The sequence below is a fragment of the Abrus precatorius genome, unplaced genomic scaffold (genome assembly GCF_003935025.1).
Source record: "Abrus precatorius isolate BTA unplaced genomic scaffold, Abrus_2018 Scaffold2, whole genome shotgun sequence".
Taxonomy (NCBI): domain Eukaryota; kingdom Viridiplantae; phylum Streptophyta; class Magnoliopsida; order Fabales; family Fabaceae; genus Abrus; species Abrus precatorius.
In genome coordinates this window covers 19,780,413-19,793,286 of record NW_020874362.1, presented here as the reverse complement: position 1 = coordinate 19,793,286, position 12,874 = coordinate 19,780,413, and the positions used below count along the sequence as shown (strand labels likewise).

At 38.1% G+C, this 12,874-nt stretch overlaps 1 protein-coding gene and 1 non-coding gene across 2 annotated transcripts; both read right to left on the bottom strand.

Moving 5' to 3' along the window:
• Nucleotides 1-302: 302 nt before the first annotated feature.
• On the bottom strand, nucleotides 303-408 carry LOC113860421. Its single transcript, XR_003503874.1, has one exon. It is a non-coding gene; the product is annotated as a small nucleolar RNA R71 (small nucleolar RNA).
• Nucleotides 409-8,389: 7,981 nt separating this feature from the next.
• On the bottom strand, nucleotides 8,390-12,556 carry LOC113859580. The gene is made up of 6 exons (XM_027492315.1): nucleotides 12,216-12,556; nucleotides 11,751-12,122; nucleotides 9,801-10,069; nucleotides 9,194-9,390; nucleotides 8,815-9,028; nucleotides 8,390-8,766 (listed from the first exon to the last, which is right to left on the bottom strand). Exons 1-6 carry the CDS (start codon nucleotides 12,554-12,556, stop codon nucleotides 8,390-8,392), a joined length of 1,770 nt encoding a protein of 589 aa, XP_027348116.1.
• Nucleotides 12,557-12,874: the final 318 nt, after the last annotated feature.

Here is a 12,874-nt window from a genome sequence, read left to right as displayed (position 1 = left end):
TATTTCTAATGTTTTGTAAAGTATCGCAAAAGGATATATTTACAAGAAAGTTACAATGTTATTGCATCTTTATGTTACTCGTTTTATCTTATAAATTGATTTTTATTTCTTTTTAATATTTATGATTTAAATAGTAAAAATAGTAAAAATATGGCAAATATGTTCAATGGAAGAAAAGTTCAAATTTTCTCACATATTTATATTTTAGGAATTAAATAAAATTAATTTATTCTTTTGCTTTCTAATAAATTATTATTTATTTTGAGAATTCAAAAAGTAGGTTGCTACAGCCTAACACAACAATTCTTGGCCAAATATTTCTAATTTTTAACAAAATGAGTCTGAATCTCTATTTGAGATGTGGAAGCGCTTTGGAGAACTCTAGAGGAGATGTCCACATCACGGTTTCCTTATGTGGAAGCAGATGTAGATTTTTTATGTTGGACTCTCATATTTCAATAGAGCCACAGTTGATGTAGCTGCTAGAGGATCCTTCCTATGTAAGGGGCCAACTACGACCTATACATTAATAGAAAAGATAGCATCCAGCAAATTTAAATGACATACTGACAATCAAAGAAGCAAAACGAAGGAAATTTCTCTAATCTATCAGAAAAAAATAGTGACTCAATAACAAATAGGTTGGAAACTCTGTCAAAACAAATGAAATTCTTGTTAAGAGCACAAGATCCATCAGCAATGCCTCCAGAGATTGAGAATGCTAACTTCTTGGGGAATAACTATAATTCGACATGGTGTAGTAAACCCACAAATTTATGGAAGAATAGCCAAGGAGGCCAAAATTCAAACATTTACCGCCCTCCCTATATGCAATCTCAAGGAGAAAGGCTGGAAAGGAGAGAGCCCTCAACCTCTCAATAGGAGCAAAGAATTTCAAAGCTTGAATATCAAATGGAATAACAAAGCCTCTAGATAAAGCAACAAGCTCAAGCAATGGGCAAAATTTTTTCAAAAATAAGCTCTGGCACATTTGAGATAAAATTACAACTAGGACAACTTACAAGTTTGTTGACTCAAAGAACGTTAGGAACACTGCCTACCCAACCTGAGCTTAACCCTAGGGAACATGTCAAGGCAATCACATTGAGAAATGAGAAGACGTTGTTTGAAAATGTACTAAAGTCACAATATAGAGTTGTAAGCATGCCCGTGCTCACAGAGCGGCAAGCCCATGCTAAAATTACAAGAAGCACGACCATGCTTCGCTGATGTGCACACCGGATTCACAAGCACGCACATGCTCACTCATATGTGATGAATCCATATTTTACTAGTATTTTACAATAGTTTTTAGTGCAATTAATAAAGAAAACATACTAGAAATAGTAGAAAACCCTTAAAAAAATAATAAAATGTTGCATGTCACTTTTAAACATAGTTATTTTAAAATTCATTGATTTTCTATGTAAAAAGTGACATTTCAAGTATGCTTTTGTAGGGAATTCTGAGCTAAGTTCATGAGGATTGAATGATCAAGGAAAAATAGAAGAAAAGTAGCAAAAATTGGAGGAAAGAAGTTGATAATTGAAAAAAGCCTCTAAGTGATCACTTTCACCAGCGAAAGTGATCATGAACTTCTGCGTAATCACTTTTGCTGGCAAAAGTGATCGTTCCAAAGAGGTTGCAATGAGAAGAGCTTCTGCGTGATCACTTTTTCTGGAAAAAATGAGCATTCCAGAGAGTCCTCCAAGAAGAGTAGCTGCGCGTGTTCACTATTATCAGCAAAAGTGAACACGCGCAAGAAAGCAGCTTCTGCGTGTTTACTATTTCCAGCAAAAGTGAACACGCGCATGACATTAGCAAAGGAAGCTTCTGCGTGGCTACTATTTTCAACAAAAGTGAACACTTTGAAGTGCGCATGGCTACTATCACCAGCAAAAGTGAACACGCGCAAGTGGAAATAAAGAATTAGCCTCTGCGTGATTACTATTGCTGGAAAAAGTGATCACGCCAGCAGAGCGGGAATTCTATAAAAGGCAGTTTAGCTCAGGAATTTTGTAGTTTTTTGTTCATTTTTTATTTTCCATTTGTTTTTGTTGTTGAGAGAGTCAGAGAGGGAGATTGAGGACGAACACCAAGCTTCATTTCTTGAGGGATCAGATTGGAGATTGGCTTGAAGATGTTTCTTCTTTGTTCATTCTCTTCTCCTCTTCTCTTCTCTTCTCTTTTTGTAATGTTTGCTTAAACTCTTTGTGGTTAGGAACTGTGAATCTGAAATGGAAATGTTGAATTGATTTTGGATCTAAACTTTGAGTTTTGGATTGGATTGAGTGATTGATTCTGCTGTTAAAGTAGTGATTGAATGGAAATTTGATCAACTAATCATAGAGGAACTCTTATCAATGAGAATTGAATTTGTTTCTCAGATCTGAATTAATTGCCAAGGTTATTGGTTTCTTAGGGATAAGATATCTTAATCTTGCAATCTTTTGGTTTCTCAAACTTAATGCAGCATTTGATTGGATTAGATCTAAGGGATTAGAGTGATTTGATTAGATGCTAGATTCACTGAGGCAAGGGATTGTCCTTTGATTATTATAACGTGAAACTGATTGTCATTCCATCTAAATGCTTGAAAGTTCAGAATTTTATTGATTCAATGTTGAAGTTTTGGTGAAACAATTTCCTAACTACTCTTTCTACATCTGTTTACTATATACTTTTGTACTAACTGTTCTGTTTTACTTTCTAATTTCATTTTTGATACATTCATACCAATTCCATCTGAAATTTGTAAAGCTCAACTAATTGTGATCTTGTGAAGTAGTAATTGAGAACTTTATTCCCTGAGGACAATACTTGGAACTCAATTTTTTTTATAACTTGCTACAACAACACTAGTACACTTGCTAGTCAGTTTACCTTCATTGCAACAACAGTTGTAAAAACTGTGACAATATGCATGGCCCTGTTGACATCGCAGAGATAGAGCAAGAGAAGAAAGAAGAGCCACCTATGACATCCGAGACTCAGAAACTTCAAATCTCTTTTTTGCAAAGGTTGAGGAACAATCAGAAAGACTCGTAGTTCAACAAATTTCATGAAATCTTGAAGAAGTTGCACATTAACATACTCTTTGTGAAAGCCATATCTCACATGCCCAAATACGCTAAGTTCCTAAAGGAGATATTGAGCAACAAGAGTAGGCTAGAGGAATTCGAAACTGTGACGCTTAATGAGGAATGTTTTGCAATCCTTTTGAAAAAGCTACCCCCAAAACTCAAAGACCTAGGGAGTTTTACTATTCCTTGTACTATAGGTAGCTCTCTTTTTTATAAAGCCCTATGTGATTTAGGGGCTAGCATAAATCTAATGCCCCTCTCTGTTTTTAGAAGGTTGGTATGCAATAATCCAAACCTACTTCTATTTCTTTGCGGTTAGTAGATCGATCTATCACTTACCTAAGGGGTATAGTAGAAGACATCTTGGTAAAGGTGGACAAGTTCATCTTCCCTGCAAATTTTATTGTATTAGACATGGAGGAGGACAATGAGGTTGCCATTATCTTGGGGAGACCATTCTTAGCCATAGGGAAGACCATTATAGACATCCAACAAGGGAAGCTCACATTGAGGCTAAACGACGAGGAAGTTGTTTCTAAAGTTTTTAATTCTCTTAAACACCCCTTTAGTTTTGCTCTTGTAGTTTTACTTCTGTGAATGACCTTTCTTTCTCTTTAGACCATCACAGTTAATAGACCGGTTAAGGGATGATGTTCTAGAAAAAAATCCTCACACCTAGACATTTTGAAAGCGGGAATCAAAGTCAGTGTTTGGCACCTAGGCATTTTGAAAGCTTGGGAACATGAGACATTCAAATTCCTAAATCATCCATTGAAGAACCTCAAGAATTATAGTTCAAATCCCTCCTCTTTAATCTTAAATATGCTTTTCTATCTCTTCCCTCTTTTCTTCTTGTAATAATATCTTCTAATTTGACAGGTATTATAGAGGAGAAATTGATAAGAGTCTTGAGGGAGAACAAGGAAGCCTTTGGGTGGAGCATTCATAACATCAAAGGACTTAGCCCTTTCTATTTGTGCCCATCAAATTCACTTGGAGGAGGAATTCAAGCCTAATGTTCAACCTCAAAGAAGACTTAACCCCAGTCTAAAGGAAGTGGTGAAAAATGAGGTAATTAAGTTATTGGATGCTAGTATTATTTCTCTATTTCTGATAGCCCTTGGGTGAGTCTTGTGCAGGTTGTACCAAAGAAATGAGAAACCATAGTAATGGAAAATGAGCAATAGGAACTTATTGTCTTAAGGAGGGTAACTAGGTAGCGTATATGCATGGATTACAGGAAACTCAATAAAGCCACCAGAAAGACCACTCGAAAAAACCACCCAGGAAGACCACTTCTCTGTTCCCTTTATTGCTCAAATGTTAGAAAAATTAGTTGGGTATGAATTTTATTGTTATTTGGATGGTTATTCGGGCTATATGCAAATACCTATAGCACTAGAGGACCAAGCGAAGACTACTTGTACATGCCTTTATGGTACGTTTGCGTATAAACGAATGTTGTTTGGTTTGTGTAATACCCCGCTACATTTTAGAGATGTATGATGGCCTTATTTTTTGATTTATTAGAAAATTGTATTGAGATTTTTATGGATGATTTTTCTATTTATGACAACACTTTTGATAATTGTTTGCATAGCCTTGATTTAGTTTTACAAAGATGTAAAAAGGATAATTTAAATTTAAATTGAGAAAAATATCAGTTTATGGTTAATGAGTGCATTGTTTTTGGGGGATAAAGTTTCTAGTAGGGGTATAGAGGTAGACCTTGCTAAGTTAGAGGTTATTGCTAAACTTCCCCCTCCACATGTGTTAAATTTATTAGGAGCTTCTTGGGGTATGTGGGGTTTTGTAGAAGTTTTATTAAAGATTTTTCAAAAGCAGCAAAACCTGTCACGACCCCTTTTATAAGGAACCGAGAACATTGTTTCTACACCACATACTTATTTAAAAATAAATAAATAATAGAGAATATAAGTATAAAATTCACTTCTCATTCAAAATAAAATAAAGTCTCTTCAACAAATATCCAACAGAACAACATAATATTACATTTAATTCATAATATTCAAAATACTCAAAATCATACTACCTAGCTCCCTCTACATGAGGTCTCAAAATATAAGGAAAAAGGACTTTGATGCAATATTACTTGACTCCAGCTTCTAACATTTCTTCACTGGCCCCTCATCCTGTGAAGTAGATGTAACACCTGCTACATCTGCTCATGTACCACCGTACGATCATCCCAGTACACACGCACACAATGACATAGAAAGAAATGCAAGGGTGAGCTTACAAAAATAAACTAAAATCGTATATATATATAACAATACATTACTCACAGCAATAACCCCACGCATTACCATCCCCTCTAATGCACAACATGAAAACGGTTTCCAACTAGTTTCACAACCTAAGTAATCCAGAAGGAACTGAGCTAGTTCGGGAGCGACTGATTTTAGTATCTGGATCCAGACAGCACAGCACAGCAGCTCAGCATGAACTTACCGTTACACGTCTACCCACCTAAACATGTAACTCAGCTCTATAATGATGCAAAACATATATCTCAACATGATGCACACTGCTAAAATTATTTTAACAGCTCAGCTAAGACAAGTTTATAATAGATCAGCCAAAATCTCAGCATTTTAAATCAATTAACAGCAGTTACAGCTTAGAAAATAGCTTTTATCCAATAGATCTAACAAAATCATATCAAAACATCTTGAAATAGTATATTAAACCGTTCAAAATGTAGTTCATAGGCTAAAGTAAGCTCCTCTTTCCTCAGAACGATGATTCACACTAGATCTATCGAATATTACTTGTTTTATAGCAAGATTCACCGAAAATTTGGCTTTAGAACAAAGTTTCTCCTAAGAACACCATGAACTTCTATGAGAAAGAGAAGGACAAGAGAAACGAACGGTAAATCTAACTTCAAACTTAAAGAAACTTACTTTAAATCCCTTAGAACGGACCCAAAATCACAGATCTGGAGAGAAATCTAAGTTTAAGAGGGTTTAGTATGAGAGAAAATGGTAGTATATGGCCTTGGAACCTTTGAGAACCTTATATAGGAGTAAAGAAATAAAAATTTCGTGTGGAGCCCCTTTTTTATAGAAATTTTTTGAAATTTACTGTTAATCGTCGGAAACACTGTTCATCGCCTTACTGTTCATGCCGGAAATACTATTTAGGATACTATTCACACCAGAAACACTGTGCACACGTACTGTACCAGCACTGTACGCTTATGTGACGTCACTAATGACGTTAGCAGTCACTATACATACGCAATTTTTACTGTTCATACGCGGTTTGTGTGTGGTTTTACACATTTACTGTTCATTAACACTGTTCATACGATACTGTTCATTTTTTTTTTTTAATAATTCCAAACTCTATCTAAATCTATTCCAATACCAAATAATCCGTCAATTAACATTTAACAAGTATAAAATATTATAGATTACTCAATAATAAATCACAAGCCTGACAATTCTCCCCCCGAAAATAAATTTTCGTCCTCAAAAATTTCATCCCTCAGAGAAAAGATGAGGGTACAACTCTCTCATTCTTTCCTCTAACTCCCATTTGGCATCACTAGTTACTGGATCCCAAACAACCTTTACTAACTGAATAGACTTGCCTCTAAGTTCCTTAACTCTAGTATCCTCAATACGAGCAGCTGGGACCTCCACAGAAAAATCATCTCGTAACTCTACAACATCAGGCTCGATTACATGAGACGAATTAGGAACATACTTTCTTAGCTGCGACACATGGAAAACATTATGTAGTCCTAATAACTGAGGTGGTAACGCTAATTTATAGGCTAATGGTCCTCTACGATGTAATATCTGATACGGTCCTATGAACTTAGGCGTTAACTTTTTGGCTCTTAAGGCTCGCCCCACACCTGTAGTGCGTGATATTCTCAAGAATACGTGATCACCAACCTCAAATTCTAGGGATCTTCTGCGTCGGTCAACATAAGATTTCTGTCGACTCTGGGTAGCTCTCAGCTTTTCTCTAATAAGTTCAATTTTCTTCTTAGTTTCTTGTAGCATTTCAGGTCCAACCATCAAATATACTCCATCTTGAAACCAACAGATAGGGGTTTTACACCTTCTGCCATATAGAGCCTCAAATGGTGCCATATCTATACTCGAATGATAGCTATTATTATAAGTGAATTCTACCAAAGGAAGCATATCCTTCCAATTACTCCTCTGTTCTACAATACAAGTCCGCAATAAGTCTTCTAAGGTTTGAATAGTACGTTCAGATTGACCATCTGTCTGCGGATGATATGCAGAACTCAACCTCAACTGTGTGCCCATAGCTTCTTGGAAACTCTGCCAAAACTGGGAAGTGAATCGAGGATTCCTATCAGAGATAATACTAGAAGGTACTCCATGTAACCTGACAATCTATCTAATATACAATTCTGTTAATTTCTCCAAGCTAAAGGTCATGTTAATTGGCAAGAAATGCGCACTCTTGGTTAGCCTATCAACTATGACCCACACGGCATCATGATTTTTAACTGTTCTAGGTAGATGAGACACAAAATCCATAGTCACAGGGTCCCACTTCCACTCTGGAATTTCCATCGTCTGCAACTCTCTTGGAGGGCTCTGGTGCTCCGCTTTTGCCTTCTGGCAAGTCAAATAGGCTTTAACAAACTTAGCTATCTCTCACATCATACCTGGCCACCAAAATATCTGCTTTAAATCTTGATACATCTTGGTAACACCAGGATGAATGTTGAGACTACCCTTATGTCCTTCTTCTAGAATTGCTCTCTTTAATTCAGTATCTCTAGGGACACAAACTCGACCTTGGCATCTGAGAATACCATAAGCACCTTTACTAAAACCCTTTGTCTTATTTGTCCCCAAGAGAAATACAATCCGACATAACATCGGATACCACAGTTGTTTGTCTTTAATTTCCTGTAAGAAAGTATTAGTCACCACAATTCGGCTGCAACTAATCTTTTCAGGTGATAAGTCTATATGTATGTTCAGGTCTCGGAATTGTTCTACCAAAAGGGTTTCACTAACTCTTAAGGAGAATGCCTGAACCACATTCCTACTTAATGCATCGGCCACCACGTTAGCTTTTCCTGGATGGTATTGGAGCTGAAAATCATAATCCTTAAGGAATTCCACCCAACGCCTCTGCCTCATATTTAACTCTCGCTGATCAAATAAATACTTCAGACTCTTGTGATCACTATACACATCAAACTGAGCTCCATAAAGATAGTGCTGCCACACCTTCAGAGCAAAGACTACAATAGCTAACTCAAGGTCATGAATCGGGTAATTTCACTCATGAGTTCGCAATTGACGAGATGCATAAGCTACTACTCTCTTATCTTGCATCAACACACATCCCAATCCCTGATGGGAAGCATCACAGTACACCTCAAACGGTCGACTAGTATCAGGGAGAATCAACACCGGCGAGGAAGTTAGTCTCTGCTTCAACTCATTAAAGCTTTGCTCACATTCCTCAATCCATACAAAAGGTTGATCACGGCGAGTTAACCGGGTCAATGGTGCAGCTATCTTCGTAAATCCCTCTATAAATCTCCGGTAGTAACCTGCTAGGCCCACAAAACTACGAATCTCTGTGGCAATCTCCTGCCGTTCCCACTGCAACACCGCTTCAACTTTGAAAGGATCAACTGCAATTCCCTTAGCTGAAATAACATGACCAAGGAACTTCACTTCCTCTAGCCAAAACTCACACTTAGACAATTTAGCATACAACTGTTTCTCCCTTAAAACACTAAGTACAATCCTCAAATGCTCTGCATGTTCCTCTGACGAACTGGAATAAATCAAAATATCATCAATAAAGACTACCACAAATCGATCTAGGAAAGGTGTAAAGATCCGATTCATGTAATCCATAAACACAGTTGGAGCAGTCTTAGTAATATCTTCATCCTTCACTCGGATCTGATGGTACCCAGACTTCAAATCAATCTTAGAGAATACCTTAGCACCGTTCAGCTGGTCCATCAAATCATCGATCCGCGGCAACGGGTACTTATTCTTAATTGTCAACTTATTCAACTTGCGATAATCAACACATAATTTAGAACTTCCATTTTTCTTTTTCACCAAGAGAACTGGTACTCCCCAAGGCGATACACTTGGCCTAATTATCTGTTTCCGCATTAGATCCTCAATCTGCTCCTTAAGCTCCATCAACTCTTTCGGCGCCATTCTGTAAGGTGCTACAGACACTGGCTCAGCTCTAGGAATCAAATCTATGGCAAACTCCACCTCTCTACGTGGAGGTATTCCAGGAATATCCTCTAGAAAAATCTCAGAACTCCCAACAAAACAAAACAAGATACTCCTTCACCTAAGGATGTTTCTACTTAGCGAGTAGAAATCAATTCCACGCAGCCTTGCTGCTCAGGAAAGATTAAACACCTTCGGCCATAATCAATTAGCACACGATTGACAGTTAGCAAATCTATACCCAAGATTACATCTAACCCTGACATCGGGATACAAATAAGATTTACTTTGTACCTTCGTCCCTCAATTACTATGGGACACCTAACACAAAACGTCGAAGTCTTAATCGAACTTAAAGTAGGTGTCGATACTACCAATTCACATCCTACATCGCTCACCGGTAACCCTAAGTTTCTCACACAAATGTCCGCAATAAAAGAGTGCGTGGCTCTATAATCAAACAATACAGAAAGAGAAGTACCTGCCACTACCGCTATCCCTTGAATGAGATCCGTCGCCTGGGCTGCCTCTGATGCAGAAGTAGTGAATACACGTCCCTTTACTCTTGATCTGGTTGTCGTCGGAGCTCTAGCCGCTTTAGGCCTCACAGCGTGTAATGCGCTAGCAAAAGACGAAACTGCCCTAATAGGCATAGGACAGTCTCTAGCAAAGTGCCCTGGCTGTTGGCACGAGAAGCAAACTCTGACATCAGCCTGTGGGCACTGGCTCAGATAGTGTGGCCCACCACACCTGAAACATCTGACAATTTACGGCACTAAGGCTCTAGGAGCAGAAGATGTTGCTCCCCTAGGCTGAAATGCAGAAGTAGCAGTCCCTACTGGCACTAGGGCTGATGATGGAACAAATTTCGCTACTCGTTATGCACAAAGATTGTCGTTAATCCTCATCAAATATGCAAAGAAATGAATGCAATACTAGGGTGTTGTCCTAGGTCGTCTCCAAGGAATTTTTGGTTGGGAACATACATCGAACAAGTGTAAACATAGATTTTAAAGCAAGTAAATTGGGGGAAGGTTTGTCAATTTCCAGATTTTAATCAAGAGCAAAATGTAAACTAGTGAAATTTAATCAATTAAGACCCTAGTCAATCAATGAGTTCTATCCCTATTCTTTCAAATGATTCAATAATCCCCTTTTCTTCCTTTGAATTAAGTTAATCTAACAAGCGAAAATTAACTTTAGCATCCCAATTAAAATTAAGCATCTTAATGGGCTCCAATCTCTATCCCTAAGATTAAACAATCTCAAAGATTAATCAAAATTAAGCAATTTTGGATTAAAATTTCGTTTGGGTAATTTAGGGTTCATTAAGCAATGTTTCCCTCATGTAAATTTCATTTCATTCAGAGATTGGGGTTAATAAATCTAAGGAAAGAAAGAGTAATATTGCCATTAAACCCAAGAATTCAAGAACCATGTGAGTTGACTAGGAATTACAAGAAAATTTAGCCCTCCATATGGATGGGCTTCACAAATGAAAGAAGGGAATGTAGAAACGTAAGCAACATTAATGTAAAATCAATGAGAATCAAAGGGAAATTGGAAAATAAAACCTATAATGGATCCCTGGCTGTCACCCAAGGCTCCAAAGCTCTGGAAAGAAAAATGTCCTAATTTAGCAAAGGGAATGAAAGAAAAATTAAAATCCAAGCTCTCGGACCCTAATTCCTAAAATCTATTTATAGTGGAGGACATGTCAGCAAAGTGCCCACTTTTGCCTTTAAAAGTGTCCACTTTGACTCTTGAGAGTGTCCACGCGCAAATACGTTGGGTTGCAAGTTCTCTGGAGTTGCCACTTTTCATGCTGAAAGTAGCTACTTTGGATGCACGTAGCCACTATGAAACATAATAGTGTCCACGCGCAAAGTGCTTCTCAAGTGGCGTCCCTAGAACTTTCTGGAGTTGCTACTATGAAGGTTGAAAGTGGCTACTTTGGATGCGCGTAGCCACTATGAAAGGCAATAGTGTCCAGGCGCAAATTGCTTCCCAAATGGCGTCCCTGGAGCTTTCTGGAGTTGCTACTATGAAGGTTGAAAGTAGATACTTTGGACCCTTTAATGCCCAGACTTGCTGTAGTTGTTACTTTTGCTCTTGAAAGTGGCTACTTTGGGGTCAACTTTCATCCAAGGGCCAAGATTTCTCAAAATTAGCTTGGGGATTCTGCAAAATTATCAAGATAATTAAAATTGCAATCTATATCTATGTAATTAAATGCAAATTAACCAAAAATTAATAAACCTATGATATTTACTCAAAATGTGATTTTTGTATTATTTACACTATCTAAGTCCATTTTTTCTACCAAGGAGCACCAAAAAGGCAAGTAAAAATATAATAAAAAGTGGATTCATCAGCTGATACTTCCAATCTCCTCGATTGAGATGGTCGAGACTATTGTTGGTGTAGCGACCGACTGTAGGGGCCCTTCTTAGCACCCTTACTTCCATTACCATAGCTACTAGCGGCTCTACTAGATGGAGCCTTCCCAACTCCACCAACATCCTCTGCATTAAGACTTTCTATCATGGTGGCTTGATCCACCAAGTCAGCAAATTCTGTGATCTTGAGTGGGATCAAAATCCTCTTTATGTCAGTTCTTAGCCCGTCTGAAAACCTCTGACATCTCCATTCTACCGAGGTCGGGTGAGAATAAAATCCGTAGAGCCGTTCAAACTGTATTGCATACTCATAGACTGATGAGTTTCCCTGCACCAAGTTTAGAAACTCCCGCTCCTTGGCAACACGAACATGAGCAGGGAAAAACTTTCCCAGAAAACTACTTCTAAATACAGCCCAAGTGATGACCTCACCTCAAGCCTCCAACATAGCACGAGCTTCGTGTCACCACATCTCTACATTCCCTGTCAGCATATACGTAGCATATAACACCTTCCTCTCCTCGGCGCAACCCATGGTTAGGAAGATCTTCTCAATCCCCCTGATCCAGAGTTCAGCAGCATCTGGTCCATCCACCCCTGTGAATTGAAGAGGATTGTTCTTCCTGAACTCTGACAACCCTTGGTATTCAGGAGGAGGTGCAGCTGAGGCAGTAGCTGCTGCTGCCTGTGCTGCAGCAGCGGCTTGGTTTGCAGCTTGCTGCTGCTGAATCATATCTAGACTGTGTCTCACAGTGGCTGCCATGGCCTGCATGGCGTGAGCCATTTGGTTCACGTCAGCAAGAGGAGGGTTTGCAGCATATCTTCTTGGTCTAGCCATCCTAATATATAGACTAGCTTAGATCACTAACGTTTAACACTTTCAGCAATACCACAACATAGCTATATTCACAGATTCAGCTTATAGCGATATATTCATATTTAGTATATCATAACAATTTAATCAATTTAGCACTGAGCATAACATCATATCAGCATTCACACAGCATAGCAAACACACTTATCTCAGCAATCATTTACAACTTAGCTTAACAACCTCTTATTCACGCAGTACGACTCGCCTATAGCTCACCCAAGTATCATATACCAAGTTTCCTACATCTGTCATGTCTGAGAACCAAGGTGATTAAGCTCGTTC

Coding starts and splice junctions, on each gene's coding strand:
- LOC113859580 (XM_027492315.1), bottom strand. CDS start 12,556: ATGGCTAGACCAAGAAGATATGCTGCAAACCCTCCTCTTGCTGACGTG. Junction 10,070..11,750: donor AAGAAGGGCCCCTACAGTCG/GTCGCTACACCA, acceptor CAGATGTTTCAG/GTGTGGTGGGCCACACTATC. Junction 9,391..9,800: donor AGGGATAGCGGTAGTGGCAG/GTACTTCTCTTT, acceptor AGATTTTTCTAG/AGGATATTCCTGGAATACCT.